Here is a 15972-nt window from a genome sequence, read left to right as displayed (position 1 = left end):
TAAAAGAATGAAGGGGTGGGACTCAAAAGGACAGGCAGAGCTGCTCTCCTAAGGGTCACTTCCTGCTGACACCCTTCACTGCCTCTTCTGTGTCAGTTCTAGTAAAAACCAAGCTCCTCCAAAGCCCTCCACCCCTAGGCCCTCTCCAGTGTCCTTCAAAGCAGGGTCACCCACCACCCTGGACCACACAGGGCAGTCTCCCCGAGTCCCCACCCCACAAGCCTCCAGGCCTCTACCCGGGCTGCTCCTGCCACCTGAGTCACCCTCTTGATTCCTTCCCCTGGCTGACTCTTACTCTGTCCCCAGAACTGAATGTAGAGCCAATTTCTTCCAGGAAGTCCTCCCTGATGATGTCCTTTAGCTCTTGGCTGGGCTCCATCTACAGCAGCACTGCTTGGCGACCAACTGGTATTTGTCCACCTGCTCCTATGAGACCATGACCTCTTGGAGGCCACGTGGGAAAAAGGAGTGAGGTGACAAGAGGGGTGGGAAGAGCAAACAGGAAAGTCGCAGCTCAAGTCCCAAATTCAAGGATTCTGTCTCAGATAAAAAGAATAAACTGTTTCATACGTGTGTCATTTGGCTATGATTTTTGTGGCTCATGGAAAACAAGAGCTTGGTGTTCAAGCCTGAAATCCAAGTTACATGCAAAGAAATGTATATATTCATATCCAAAGGAAACCAGAGCTGCTCAACAACACTTTGCAGTTAAAATCCAAAGGAACTTTGATAAAGGCAATCTCCCTCTCTCTCTTTATTTTTATTTATTTATTTTTTTTGGTATCATATAGTTTTAGAAGTATTTGTATAACTAAGTGATGGCTACAGCCTATGATTCTGCACTGGAGTGTTTGGGGCTAAGGAAGCCCAGATTACATGCACTGTGTAAATGCAATCACACCAACACAATGACAGGCGCCCTAGTGGCTGAGCTGAAGTTCCAAAGCAGAGAACCTTATGTTGGAAGACAGCTCTCAGTAGAAAGTAAGAAATGCAATGTTCTGTACTCAATTTCATTAGCTTTATGAGCCATTAACAGATAGTATGTCTTGTCTAATGAAACCCCAAAATATATTGTCATCTTCGATTTTCTCCATCTGACTGTTTTATGCTAAATTTGGATATCAAACCCTCACTCCATACGGAAAGCTCAGGCCTTAGCTGCAGCACAGTTACATCCCGTGGAAGAAAGCCGATCAAGGGAGAACAGGAGAGTTTCCCTTCAGAAGCTGCTAAGTGTGGTTTTGCACCTGTATGTCATTTACAACCACGCCATCGTCAAAGGAGTAAGACCTTACATCTGTGGGGCAAAAAGCACTGCGGTGGTTCCGAACCATGAAAGAACACTGAGCTTTGTGCAACAGTCCTGAGGCACTTAAAGCGTACTTTCTCTGAAAGGCTCCGAAACTGACTCACTTCACCATTTCAGGTACAACCGGAATTAGTAGAGAGAACATGCCCTTGAAGTCTGACAAGGCCCTGCTGGAATCCTGCTACAGCATTTACTAGCTGCTAAATGAACCAATTCCTTAAACCTCTGAGGAGGCTTCCCAATCTTCAAAACGGGGCTGCCACCGCCCACTTGGGAGGCATGGATGTGAATGCAACACGCAAGTAGGGCGGCCGACTGCTACGTGACACGGGACCTGGCTAGTTTCCCTCCGCTGCCCTTCTCCCCCTTTAAACTTGCACTGTTCCCCCTGGTAAGGGTGAAGCCCCAGGAACAGACTGCCCGATTCTTCTGTATATCCCCGGATACATACCTTACCCTTAGGAGGTCAGAAAAACAACTGCCTCCTCCCCAGTCACTATCAATATTCTTAAGAGTCTGGGTTTTTTTAACTCTATGTTTCAGGGAGACTATTCAAGAATTGTTCAACCACCGTTCTCCAGGTTGGCTCCTCTCCCAACGCCCATCCCTTCTTACCTCAAATCTTCTGTCTGATTGCCTTTTGTTCGTGGGAAAGAGAGTCCGCTAGGGTGCGGACTCCCTAGGCCTCCCTCCCTTCATCACAGGAGAGTGTGACTACATTCTCCCAACTCCCCACTCCGACTCCAGCTTCTGAGGAGTTTCCCCTTCTGGACCCTGCAGCCTCTGGATCGTCCCAAGACGCGCACACGTGGCCAAAACCCTCTCTTCAGATTTCTTCCTGTGTGGCCCTGCCCACCCCCCAGAACCTTAAGGATAAATGCCATTGCTCTGAAAATCACAAACGCCGCTGACTGACACACCAAAGCTGCATGGTCCGGGCTTTCCTCCAAACCAGGCACAGCCCTGCCCCCCCTCAGACACAGTCTGCACCTCTTGAGATGAGCTGATCCACTTGCACGGCTGTGAACACCAGCTAAGAATGACGAATCCCAATGTGTATCTCTAGTCCGGCTCCTTCACCTGAGCCCCAGGCTCATAGACACGAGTGCCTCTTGGAAGTCCTAACTTGGATGACAAATGGCATCTTAAAAATGCCATATGTCAAAAAAAAAGGCCTTATGTCCACCATTTACTCTAGACTTCGATTCCTGGCAGGTACCTCCCAGGCTCCCCATTTTAGTAACAGCCCCAGCACCCACCTAGGTGTTTGAGGTCACATTCAATTTCCACTGTTCCCTCCACCTGGCCCTGCCCTGGAATCAGTCTTGTTATTTCTGTCACTAAGCCAGTCTCAAGTCTGGTTCTGCAGGGAGCACGATGGAAACCCACAAGCTCACAGCAAGGTGCACTGAGTCACAGTCCTCCGAAGGGAGTTCCCTGGAGGGGGAGGCATCTCCTGCTGCCAGTCACCTCAGAAGGCACTGGATTCTCACAAAGAAGGACCAGAAGAAGGGACTCAAGGATCTCCCGTGATCTGAGGTTTGAAGGGCCCGAGGTCTGGGGGAGCTCCTAGTTAGCTGACACTCCTGTCAGTGAGCAGATGAGGATGGTAGGAACCCAGGCAAGTCTGTTCTCGCTCCTACCCCTTTTCTCTCGGGAGCCACGGGAAAGGCCAGTTTCCAGGGCACAGACCGGCCATCACAGATCCCAGCCTGCATTTGCCAACCCAGACAGCCTAGACTCCTACTTGCGACTCTTACTTCTGTTCTGTTCCCCCCCAGAATGTGATGGACTCTTTCAGAAAGTCTGGACTGTCTCAAGCGAGACCAAGTCAATGAAGGATGAAGTGTCCACATTTGGACCAGAGCATGAAAGGAGAAACAAGGCCTCATGTCCAGCATGACGGTGGTGGCCAAGCCCTTTCCCTGGGTGAGATGAACCAGGGTCGGGGTGAGAATGCAAGGTCCCTTCACGGCTGACAGGGGTGTTGGAGACTCACTACCGCAAAATAACGACACGGCCGTCAGTGGTGGACATCAGCTGCAACAGACACAGAGTCAGCTATTTACTGCCAAAAAGGGGTAAAAGTAAAGGCCGGTGCAGGGAGGCCTGCACGGCTGCTGAGGCAAACCACAGACCCGGCTCTGAATGCCCACTGGCTGAAGCAGAGAGGAAGCTACGGTCCCCTTTAGCGGTCCCTGTGTCCACCAGATCCAAGTGAACCAGTTACTTAGGACAAGGCAATGTTTTCCTGATACTTAGAAAAACCAGCCTCATAAAGGGAACAAAAGAGTGGCATGGTTTTAGGCCCGCTCCTGCCCCTCTATGAATGCAAAGTAAAGTAAATGGCACTGGGAAGGTGAATGCAAAAAAAAAAAACCAAAAAACAAAAAACCGGTGACTGCTTCCTCCAACAGCGTCCCCTGCAGCTGCTCACCCCTGAGCCGGCCACTTCCTCACCAGTGACCGCCGGCCAGGAAGCGCCGTCACGCACGTCACACAGCGACAGCCAGGAACCATGTGCCGAGCACGTTTGTGTAAAAGCCAGAATCAAGCAAGGTGCTGCAGAATTTGACTTTCCAAGTTTAAATACTCCATGAAAAAAATCCCTCAGCAGCCGCCTAAATCAATTCGCATCTCACTTCTTCAAAACAAATAAACAAAATTAGTAAGAGAGCATTTGTTACCAAATATAAGGACGAACTAACAGGTTCCTCAAAGCAAGGACTTTAACAGATATCAAACTCCAGTGGGTGATGTGCTAACATAGCAAAAATTCCAAAAAAGTAGAAAATAAGATGACTAGGATAATATACGAATCATGGCAACTGTTAAGTTTTTGCTTTTTATAGTGATGGAGACGGCACAGAGGGCGATCTGGCTATTCCAATGCAGGGTGTGCACAGCCCAGATTTTCAGACCCAACAACATGCTCACGGGGTGGTATAAGGGAAAAAGGAAAATAGAAAAAGGAATAGAGGAACAGCCAAAATTAGAAACACACGAGAACAAAAATGACTTTGACAGCATTTACAAGAAATTACGTCAGTGTGATGAGGACAGGGATGCAGGGACGGTGAGACCCACCCTCACCTCCTGATCCAGGGAAGGCAGGGGCCTGAGGGGAGCGATGCTGCCGGGGGACCCCAACGTGGTCAGCGCCCCAAACCAAAACTTCACCTAGATGCGTGTAGACAGCTTTTGAGCTACAAAATGTGGTCGCATTTCAAGCTGGACAACTTTACTCACTCCCACCAAGAGGAACAGGGGAGAATTAGGTTCTGCTCCTGAACCAAAGCATTGTTTAAAAAATTAATGACTGTGTAAAAGCAACAATGGAGTAAAAGTCACTGGAGGAGAACGTGCTTGACCCGAGCTCACTGGCCACGTTATCTCACTGACGTTCAGATGCTGGCTGAGCCCTTATGGTACCAGAACAGACAGACCCACCAGGAGGGAGGTTTAATGCGCTGCTGTATTTTGATGCCGGCAGCCATGCCTGGTACACGAGGTTCTGGGTAAACAATGGTGACAGTGTCAACCACTATGGGCTAAGCACACATCCAGCTACTCCGCCAAATCCCAAGGGCAGACTTCAAAAGGCAAAAACAAGCTGGCATTCTCTGTTGGCTCTGCAGAATCAGAGCCAAGCAGTTGCTGAGCAAAAATGTCACCAGTGCCTCCTATGACAAAATAGGAGGCACTGGCGTGGGGCTGGGGCAGGGCTCCAGGCTTCCACTGATCACCCACCAGTCTGTCCAGGGGGTGAAGGAGGTCCCTGCTTTCATTGCACTGATGCACCTACCTTGAATGACGCCTTAGGACTCAACAGGAGGTGACAGGTGAGGTGAACGGAGCCAGCCTTGGTGTAGCACGGTTCTGGCAGCTATGCCCTCAGCAGTGCCCAGTTTCCTAAACCTGACACCTCATCTCCAAGGAGCAGAAGTGTAGTGTGGGCATGTAGATCACAGGGCCCTGTGAGGACAAGTACAGATCATGGCCACGACATGCCTCTCCCCTTCCTTAAGCCATAGAGGAATGTCCGGGGAGGAAGTGAAAATTATTCCAGAGCCCGCCAGGCACCACACGCAGGTGGGACACGGATCCCCTGTGTCTGTCATTCACAGGACTGGTGTGGATTTTCTTTTTATCAATTCTCTGGCATCTTCTCCTCCATCTTACCAACAACAAGAAAGTAGAATCTGACCTTAGAATCACAGAGAATCACAGAGCCCCTCCTGCACAGCGGGCCCGGCAGCACGTGCCATGTCCTCCGACCGTCACCTGTGGGACCGCCATGAGCGCTCTCCAGACTCAAGGCCCGAGGCCGTAGGCCGGGGGGACACAGCTCACCTCACTCTCCCCAGTAAAGGGGGACCACCTCTCGGCAAAGACGTCTCACCCTCTTCTGCCCGAGGGACAGCTTGAAAGATACACAGGGAAACATAGTAGAGGGTGAGGGGTTAGGCAGCCCAGAAGAGATCGTCTGCACTTCCAAGGCAGAGTGGGGCCTTTGACCTAATCACAGGGACAAAGTGAGGACGAATTTTTCCCTGCTGTGTCCCATACACCGTGACACGCCTTTCCCTGCGTAAGGAGCTAATTCGGAAGCCCCTGGCAGTGTTTCTGATGTCCTAACTTGGCATGGTGGCTGTCAGGCAGGGGAGAGGGCCTGAGCCGTGCTGGTGCTGGGCCTGGGAGGCAGGAGACATCGGCTCCACCCTGAGCTCAACCAGCACCTCGTTCTGCGTCTCGGGATTCAGAGTCTCATTTATAAGCAAAGGGATGAAACTGTCCCAGGACAGGCTGTCCAACAGGAATGAAATGAGAGTCATGTAAATAACGTTTCCCAGTTGCCACGTTTAAAATGTACCAAAAAAAAACCAAGTAACTGATTTTAAGAACAGACCTTACTTATTCTACTGTATGTAAAATACTATCATTTTGACGTGTAATCAATATAGAAAGTAACAAGATAGTTTATATTCTTTTTACTAGACAAGTTTCAGCGTCTGATGTGCATTTGACCTACAGCACATCTCAGCTCAGACCGGCCTCCTCCCCAGCACTACTAACAACAGTAGCTGTGGCTACTCTATTGGACAGCAACTCCAGGGGTCCCCCCAAGTGTCCTGGCTGAAAAGGGGGAGTAAGTGTCCACACTAACCCTAAAAGGATCTCTCTGAAACAAAGGCGGATTTAGTTTTAAACGTCTGAAAACCGGCGGGCTACACCTCCTTCCCGCCTTGGCTACAAGAAAGCCCTCCTCCTTGATGATCCCATTCTGGATGTAGGGAAGCAATCTGTCACACAGCCAGGGTGGCCCGGCCTTCAGGTTGACTTGCCTGCTGTCTGTGTCCAGTCCCACGAAGTCCTCCTTCTCAAATAGGATGTAGAGGAGGGGGGTCTTCTCCCCAGAATTTTCGGGGTCCCCATCCAGCCACTTGGACTTGGGCAAGATGAAGAGTGACTCAGTGAAGTCGTCGATCCTCTTCTCCACCACCCTGCAGTCCTCGTAGATTGAAGGCCACGTCGGTGTGCGGCTGCTCGGCCACCTCCCCATACAGCACAAAGACAAAGAGCTGAGAGTCGTAGAGCGTGGTGCCATACAGCTCCTCTGTGCGTGGAGCTTCTAGAAGGTCTTGGCCAAGAGGCAGTCAGTAATGGTGACAAGGCCCATGACATTGCGGTGGGTCTGGAAGTCACTCCATCCATTCTCGGGCGCATAGAGATACCTATAGTAGATACAGAGTGCCCACTGGGAGCCGCAAGGTCTGATCTGGCTCACCAAGGAGATTCCATTATAGATGCAAAAGAAATTCTCTAAGATGATCCCCACGGGTTGGACCACAATCGGGAGAGTCTGGTGGTCCTCAGCGCACTGCACGTAGTCAGGGGCGTTCATGTTGCAGGCCCTGCCGAGAAGGGAGGGTAAATCGATGTACACACTGTGCTGTGGGCTGCGGGCCTCACTGGGATGAGGCGACCTGGTGTGCACCAGCCAGAAGGCAAGGGAAGTCCAAGCAAATAGGGGATAATTTTGTCCTCAGCGTCTGCACATGGCTACTGAAGCTCAGATCACATTACCCAGCTTTTGGTCTAGGCTTCCATCCCCTGCAGAAAAGGATCATTTCTTGTTTTCTGTTTCCAAGCACCTAGGCAGGCCCTGATGCAAAGTCGGTGCTCAAAACTGCTGAATAAATGAATGAATAAAGGAACTGCTTCCCCACCCCTCAGCAGGATATAATGCAAAGAACCATAGTAGGATCAAAATATCTGGATTTCAACGCCAATTTATTTGAACTCCTAAGGTGCAGAATAATGGGTAAGAAAACTTGCTTTGGGGAGGAGGGTACAGTTCAGTGGTAGAGCACGTGCTTAGCATGTTCAAGGACCTAGGCTCAATCCTCAGTACCTCATTTTAGAAAAATGAAACAAATAAATAGACTTAATTAACCCCCTCAAAAAATATTTTCTCCATTCAAAATTCAAAAAAACCCACCTTGCAATTGACACAACATTGTAAACTTGACTATACTTCAATTAAAAAAAAACTTCTTGCCTTACAAGAATATATCTGGATTATGGAAGTTTGCAAATGTAAAATGCCTAGGGTACCACCTGCATAAGAAGAAGGAACTGTACAAATGTACTATCCCTCATTTATGAGCTATTTTTCCTTTGGGGAGATTATAACCTCTCAGAGATATTTTTCTCATATTAAAAAAAAAAAGAAAAATAAAACATTACCTGATTCTCCATACTGCTGAAGAATCAGATAACCCTATGAAAGCATCTGACCCACAGAGTTTATTCAATAAATGTTTGTTGAATGAATGAATAAACAAGCAAAGTGAATGCTGCTCCCTGCCACAGACCATCATAATGGTACTGCTTGGAAATGCCAAGCCCACGTTCCACCCAAATCTTCACTAACCACGTGGGTGACCTGGGCAGACCTGTGTGCTTCTCTCAACACCAGTTTATTCATAAATAGAAATGAGGGCAATAACACAAACCTAAAAGGGTTAGTGAGTCACGAATGAATAGTACCCCAACTTTGCAAGATGGAACTATTAAAGAAAATTGGGCAAAGAGTCCATAGGCCCTCTCCATATTATCTCTTACAACTACATGGGAATCTACATTACATCTAAAAATAAAAAGTCTATTATTTTAAAGAGGCTATTGAGTTTAAATCAGCTCACCGTCTCAAATAAGGAACACACAGTACAAATAAGACAATGCGCAGCCCATGAGATGCACTCAGTAAATATTCCCACTGAACCCACTGGTCCCTCCAAATTCAGAGCATGAGGATGTGTCCTCGTGGCCAGAGGCCACTGCACCTGAAGCTAAAAAACCTAATGGTCCCCACTTTCAAAAGCCCCTGCCACCAACCGAGGTCTAATTTTGTATTTGTAATTTTTTTTCTTTTTATAAAATAGAAATCCCCAATTGCATAGCCTTCAGGTCACCAAAACCTGACCACAGAGATCATGATGGCAACCCTCCTTGGTGAAACAATAAAATGAAAAGCCATTTCCACAAGACCTCTGTGTAAATCTACTGGGGAACTTCATCCTGGACTGAGAGGAAGAGGACTGGGGAGGAGGGGGCAATCTGAGGCACACAGACCCATGGGCCACCTGTCCCACGATGGACATTACACTCAACCCTCACCCTCCAGGAACTTCAAAATACACACAGACAGAGTGATGTGGACAATATATATGTATTTTTAAAGAAATTCCGACTCTCTAGCAGGTCTTGTATCTACCGAGACACAAATGGCTTATGTGTATAATGTTTCACAAAAGCCTTAAAACATTACCACCCCAACTTGACACATTAAGAAACTAGGGATAGAGGTTTATCACATTGTGCAAGATTAGAGAGTTGCCACATCAGACACTGTATTTAAACCCAAGCCTTTGCTCCAGTGCTCACACAAGAAAGTGTGACATACTGCCCCTTTCCTGCCCTCTCCCTGCAATAAATCTCTGAAGAGTCTTTTCTGTGCCACGTGGAATCACAATCACATCAATTTACCACAAAGAGCTATGTGACTCCTTGGAGGACGTGTCAAAATCTAAAGGGTTGTGATGGGAGGAGAGATTTGAATTTTCTGTTTCTCAAAGGAAACATGGCTTTAAAAGAAACTGAAAAGCACTTATCTAGTCTAAGCCCTCATTGTGCAGAGAAGGAAATGGAGGCTCAGAAGAGATGAGGAAAGGGACTTATTAACAAATATTGTCTCAGTGCAGCACCAAGCCAGCCCTGGGCCCTTCTGGGGGAGTACCTGGAAGGCCCAGGAAAATGATTGTTAGAAAAAGGAAAGAGAAGAAGCATACAAGGCCCTGTCTCTACACCACCATACCATGAAGTTCCACCAAATTATCCAGTATTGGGTGCAGCCAAAATTTAGGTGGGCTAAAGAGGTTATAGAAACCTGGAAGTCTCAACCATAGTGGAAATTCCAACATTTACTGTTTTTTTCCAAGTTCAAGCATCAGTTCAGTGGGCGCTCCATACGAGGGACTACACGAGGCCTGGAGTTCTCCCAAATACAGATCTCTATTATCACGTGTGCAAACCACACACAGGCCCACCAGAAGAAAAACGCCCACACATAAGATGGAACTACTGAAACAGAAAAGAGCCAACCAGCATATATTGCTAGCAAAAACGGTGCTGCTAGAAATAGACTCATGGACATAGAAAGCAAACTGTTGTTAGCAGGCAGGAAAGGGAGGATTAACAGATATACATTAATAAATATAAAATAAATGACAAGGACCTACTATATAGCACAGGGTACTATTTTCAATTTCTTGTAATGAGTTGTACTAAAAACAATCTGAAAAACATTTATATACATATGCATAAGCTTATAACTGAATCTCTGCTGTACATCTGAAGCTAACATGGTAAATTTACAACACTTCAATAAAAAATAATTTTATATAATAAGTAAAAATAAAAGCAACGCCATAAAAAAAAAAGTAAAAGAACACGGTAATCCCCTTAGCTGTAGGTGGTGGAGAACTCTGCAAGCACCAAGTCCACTCGAATACTCCAGCACTGGCGGTCACTCATTCTAACCATCAGAGAATCACTTGGCTTCTACGAGGTTACTTTTCTCCTCAGTGAAAGGCTACAGTTGCATCTAATGATGTATTGAATCTCATCATTCACAAACCCAAGAATTAATGAGGATTTCCCATAGGCCTGGCTCTGGACAGATGAAAAGATAGGGTCCCAGATATATTCATGTGTAGAAGAAGTTTATGCCATAAAGACATTAATTCTTCCTGCTTTGATAGACAGATTCATTGCAATTCTGATTAGAATTCCTCCCAGATATTTCATGGAATGTAACAAGTTAATTTATGGTCAGGAACAGCCAAGAAACTTCTTTAGAACCACCACTGGGAAGGGGTGGATAGGTCATGCATTTCAACTGGTCTTTCTGATGTGATGAAAACGTTCTGGAATAATAATGGTTGCACAAATGTGAATATGCTAAAAGCTGCTGAATTGTAACATTCAAGTGGGTGGACTTCATGGTGTGTGAACAATATCACAATAAAGCTGTTATATGAAAAAATCCTTCTTGCCAATTATTTTTCCCTCTATACTACTAGTCTGTCCCACAATTTAAGTAAAACAAACAAACAAAAAAAACAAAACAAACCAGATTTTGCCAGGAGCTCTTTAGGAGTGCAATGTCCCTGGGTCTCCAACGCCTCAGGTTGTGCTGTTCCTGTTAACACACAATAGCTGGGCTGGACTAGTTAGGGACTATAAGTATCTTTTTAAGATCGACGGTCTCACGTTTCACCCTGGGAGAGTGAATGATGGAGGATGAGACAGCCTCATGCCTTCAGCTCATTTTTAACTGAACCAAGCCCTGCTTTCACCACTGTAATCCCTCTCAGTATAAAAACATGTGACATCAACAAGCACCGCCATCATAACACCTGAAAGTGTTCAAGGTACTTACCTGGGGCAGAAATCCTGATCAAGGAGACAGAAGCTCCCTCAGCACTGCCGCTCCCTTTTCCCGACTCCACCAGGAGAAGCTGGGAGTTACAGCCGCGGGCTCTCAGCCTGGGGAGCAGCGCCCACGCCGCTAATCTGGACCTCAGGGATCGGGAAAGGGAGAGGAAGGCAGCCCCGGGGTCGCGGGGCAGGGAGAGCGGGGTGGGGGACGCGGGCTGCAGCCCCGCTCGGAGGCCAGCCCCAGCCCCAGCCCAAGCCGCCCGCCCCGTCCGGGTGTGCAGACCCCGCCCGCCCGGGACACAGCCCGCCCAGTGGTGGGGACGGGTCGGCGGCCTAGGAGAGGAAGCCCGGGAGGGGAGGACTCGCGGGCGGGAGAGGGGAAGCGGACGCCAGCCGCGGACTGAGGGGAGCCCGGCTGGGCCAAGAGGCGGCAGGGGCACACCTGGCCCTGGACAGCTGTGGCCGGGGCGCCGGGGCAGGTGGCGCGGGCAGAGGGGTCTGGCCCGAGCAATCCAGCTGAACACACGCTGACTGGCGCCCTGGGGGGCTGTGACACGCCGACCGCCCTCCCGCAGCCGCCTCACCCCTTTCCCGATATCCCCTCACCTTGCACTTCCACAGCCAGAGGCCCCGGCCCCAGGCAGTAGCCAAAGGCCTACAGGGCGACAGAGCTGAGAAGCCATTGGGGCCGATCCCCGGCTCGGAGCTGGAGCTTCCAACCCGCGGTCCAGCTGGCAGCAACTGCGCATGCGCAGGAGGGCCAGCGATCCGCTCTGGGTCCTGAGAGAGAAGGGGAACCGAGGGAGGGAGAAGAGGGGAGGAGGAGGGGAGGCGGGGAAAAGTGGAGGGAGACACATGGACAGGAGGAGCAGAGGGAAGGCAGTTATCTGGAATTGGGAGGGGAGTAACAGAGATGGGGAGAAAGCGTTTTACCTCTTGTGGCACCCCGAAGGAGGCAGCAGTCCTGCCTATACACCCTTCTCTTACCCGTCATTGCCCACAGCTCATATTTTACGTCCCTGGCCCAGCCCTCCAGCTAAGGTCTCTGCAGAAACCCTACGGGTATCATACCCGTTGCCCCCACAAGGAGCTAGGTTTACTGTTGCTCAGGGAACCAAGCACCCGCAGGTGTTGTTTCTCAGAACTACCTTGGGAAGAGTACATATTCCCCTTTTACACGCTGGGAAACAGGCAGGCACGATCTCTGCCTTAGCTCCACTGTCCCAAATGTTGGGCTGGCAGGGAGCGGGAGGTAAAATGTCAGAGCCCCAGAAGGAGCAGACTACCTGAGTGTTGGTGTAGAGTCCCCATCCCTCCTGGGTAAACCACACCCCAACCTCGGGGAATAATCAAGGGCTCACCGTAGGCCCCTGTGTGTGGGAGAGCTGCCCTCAGTCCCAGTGTCCAACTTGCTAGGTAGGTAGAAGTGTTATTGAGTCCAAATTCATTCTCCTCAGTGCAGGACAGGCCAGTAAGTTGGGAGACCAAGTGTTGGGGCATGGAATAGCAAGTTTCTGTAGACCTAGATGGCAAACTAATGTCCTGGAAAACCATCTCCCCAAGTCAGAATTCAGGCTGCTTTCCTATGTGCTTGGTTTTTGCAAACTTCTTGGTGTAGGAATTCCTTCTTGTTAGAATCCTTTGTTCTTGCAGCTGTCTCCCTGGGTCAGATCCCTGTAAACCTCCAACAAAACAAACGTTATTTTCTATTCTGCAACGTGTTATCTTTATATGATTGGAAAAGTGTTAAATACCCTTAAAGGTCAGAGCCTTCAGAATAGGCTCTCCTGTATATTTTGGGCTCTAGGCAACATTGTTTTACAAGCAAGAAGAAGCCTAGGAGACAGAGCACAGGGTTAAAGTCAAAGGAACAGATCTAATATGGAGTCAGATTTCTTCTTTTCTATTACTGTGGCAGAAGCCACTTGAGGATTTAAATCCCTTAAAGTTAAAAATAAGTAAAACTTTAAAGGAATTTACATACATTGGTGGGAACTTGCATAGCATATCTGGAAAAGCACACAAAGGATTGTAAACATTGGCATCTCCAGGGAGGCGTGTAAGAACAGAGGATGAGGGAAAACTTCTTTCACTTGAGTATTTTTTGCTCTGTTTGAATTTTTTTAACCATATGCATATATTTCTTTTTCAGTTAAAATAAATGTGTAATGGAGCAAAGGAGTAACTAGTTCAGCAAATACAGCAGCCATAGACTCACTGAGTCATCATTTTCGATTTAAGCCAGGAAGCATCGATTGTCTCTCTCCTATGTGCCCAGTGCTGTTTTAAAACTTTTTTATATATTTTTTTTATAAAATAATAACATGCTATCCCTCACCCCTGCTCAGGGCTGGTGGGAAACCAACTGAGTTTTTATTGAGTTGTTTTCCAAGGAGTAGAGATGAGTTATAAACAGAACACAACTTCAGGGCAAAACAGGCGGACTGGTTTTCCAGCAGGCCAGATAGCGATGACGGGTTTTCAATAGAGGCGCACAGAGGCTGAGAGAGAAAGCCTCCAGGACCCTACAGAAAGCTGCCCACAGTGCCTTCTCCATGGCACTACTGAAATAGGAAAGAACAAATCTGACTCCATATTAGATCTGTTCCTTTGACTTTAAACCTGTGCCCTGTTTCCTAGGCTTAGTCTTGCTGTTTCTGCACCTTTTGTGAAACAATGTTGCCTAGATCCTGAAATATACAGGAGACCCTATTCTCAAGGCTCTGACTTTGAAGGATATTATCACTTTTCCATTCGTATAAAGATAACAAGATACAGAATAGAAAATAACATTTGCTTGTTGGAGGTTTACACGGATCTGACCCAGGTGAAGAGCTGCAAGAACAAAGGATTCTAAAAACAAAGAATTCATACACCAAGTTTGCATCAACCAAGCATTCCCGCTTCCCCTTTTTAATATAAGAAGAGCCTGAATTCTGACTTGGGATGATGGTTCTCCAGGACATTGGTCTACCATCTTCTCCACTGGCTTTACAAATTAAAGCCGCTATTTCTTGCCCCAAATCCTTGTCTCCTGATGTGTTGGCCTATAATGCACGAGTAGAACAAGCGTGGACTCGGAAACACAAACATACATTGAAAGTACGCATTTGGTATATTAAATGACCTGCTTCCACTCGTATTCCTGAGGTTTTCTTCTCTTGACCACTCCTACTTTATTTATGAAAAACCTGTCATGTGGACACATTTCCTTCTCTAGCCACTACCCTTCCATGTAAAAACTGATGCCAAGAAGGCAATGGAAGTTGCTAGAAGGTATTACCTGGCCAAAAAAGAGCAGAAGTGGGTTCTGGCTGATGTTCAGGAGCAGGCCGGGGCACCTGACAAGATGTCATAAGTACGGATAGACAGCTGGGCACCAAAGGAGAAGCTTCTAAACTTCCATGAGGGACTTGGATAGGAAGGAACAGTCCCAGACTATAGCTCTGATCCCACCACGAGCTTCCTGGGCAAGGCTGGGCAAGTCATTTAAATTCTCTAGACCCGTGCTGTCCAACACGGGAGCCACCAGCCACATGCAGGATTATGATGTTATTCTGTAGCCAGACAGAATTATAAATAAACACTTTATTGCAAAGGGTCAGCAGGTATAATATTTAAAAACATTATTGGTTATCTTGCCTTAACAAGTTATTTTTGTATGTCTAGCTTTCTGTGGGTTGTAATGCCTGCGACTAATGTTTCCCTTACAGTGAGGTATTTTGAAATTATAAGTTACTGGACACAGTACACTCATATCACAGTTGAAAAAAACTGATTAAATAAGCAAGGTGATCTGACTTAGTAGTTATGAGCAGGGGCTCTGGGGCCAGCCTGCATAAGTATTAATTCTCACTCTCCCTCCAGGGAGTTCTGTGTGAATCTTGGACAAATTATTGTTGCTGTTGTTGTTGTTGTTGTTGTCGTTGTCATTGTTATTATTTGTGCCTCTTTTTCCTTACCTTTTAAATAGCGAGGAAAATGTAGACTCTATCCCCTACAGTGTTGGCAGGATTAAATGAGTAAACGTCTGTGCTGCCCACTTCCCTGGGTTTCAGCATTCTCCAGGCAATCAGTGCAAAACACAGTGGCATTCTCCACTGTCTTCGTCAGTCTGGGATTCTGTAACAAATTACCGTGTGTCGGGTGGCTTAAACAACCAGCATATTCCTTATGGTTTGGAGGCTGAGGCTTTCAAGGTCAATGTATCTGGGAGAGGATTGCCAGCTCGAAGATGGCTGTCTTCCCACTATCTTCATGGCCCAGAGAGGAGAGAGAAGCAAGCACTTTGGGGCCCTGTATAAGAACACTAATACCATTCATGAGGGCTCTACTCTCATGACCTCATTTTATCCTACTAATCACCTCCCAAAGGCCCCGCATCACTATATCATCACCCTGGGAGATGAGGTTTCGACATATGGATTTTGAGGGGATGCATTCAGTCCACACATCGGCTAACTCTCCCAAACATGCAGTCATCAAACCTGTAGCTAATTTCAAAATAATGTTTATATCTCTCTGCCCATTTCCATTCCTACATCTACTAACACTGAAGCCCTGCTACATTTTATTTCTTATTTTCCTTGTGAGGTTTAATTGATTCCTCTAACTCCAAGGATTCGCTCACTCCAGTCTGCTTGACAGCCCTGCCA

At 47.5% G+C, this 15972-nt stretch overlaps 1 protein-coding gene across 6 annotated transcripts in view; it reads right to left on the bottom strand.

Annotated features, from left to right (window-relative positions):
- The window catches only part of LOC140686238 (uncharacterized), a 30738-nt gene extending 17815 nt beyond the window's left edge, over positions 1-12923 (bottom strand). For 2 of the 6 annotated variants that reach the window (XR_012059929.1, XR_012059930.1), the window contains exon 1: positions 11924-12109. Coding sequence is in view for 1 of the 6 variants with exons in the window: in XM_072939957.1 (XP_072796058.1) it covers positions 11319-11397; positions 11924-12204; positions 12679-12871 (553 nt within the window). In the remaining 5 variants the exon portion in view is untranslated. Of the gene's footprint in view, positions 1-11318; positions 11592-11923; positions 12205-12678 lie in introns of those variants that run through there. The other 4 variants (XM_072939957.1, XR_012059927.1, XR_012059928.1 and 1 more) reach the window with 4 other exon arrangements.
- Positions 12924-15972: the final 3049 nt, after the last annotated feature.

This window comes from Vicugna pacos, chromosome 16 (genome assembly GCF_048564905.1).
Source record: "Vicugna pacos chromosome 16, VicPac4, whole genome shotgun sequence".
NCBI classification, from domain to species: domain Eukaryota; kingdom Metazoa; phylum Chordata; class Mammalia; order Artiodactyla; family Camelidae; genus Vicugna; species Vicugna pacos.
The sequence above is the reverse complement of the archived record's forward strand: the minus strand, read 5'-3'. Positions and strand labels throughout refer to the sequence as shown.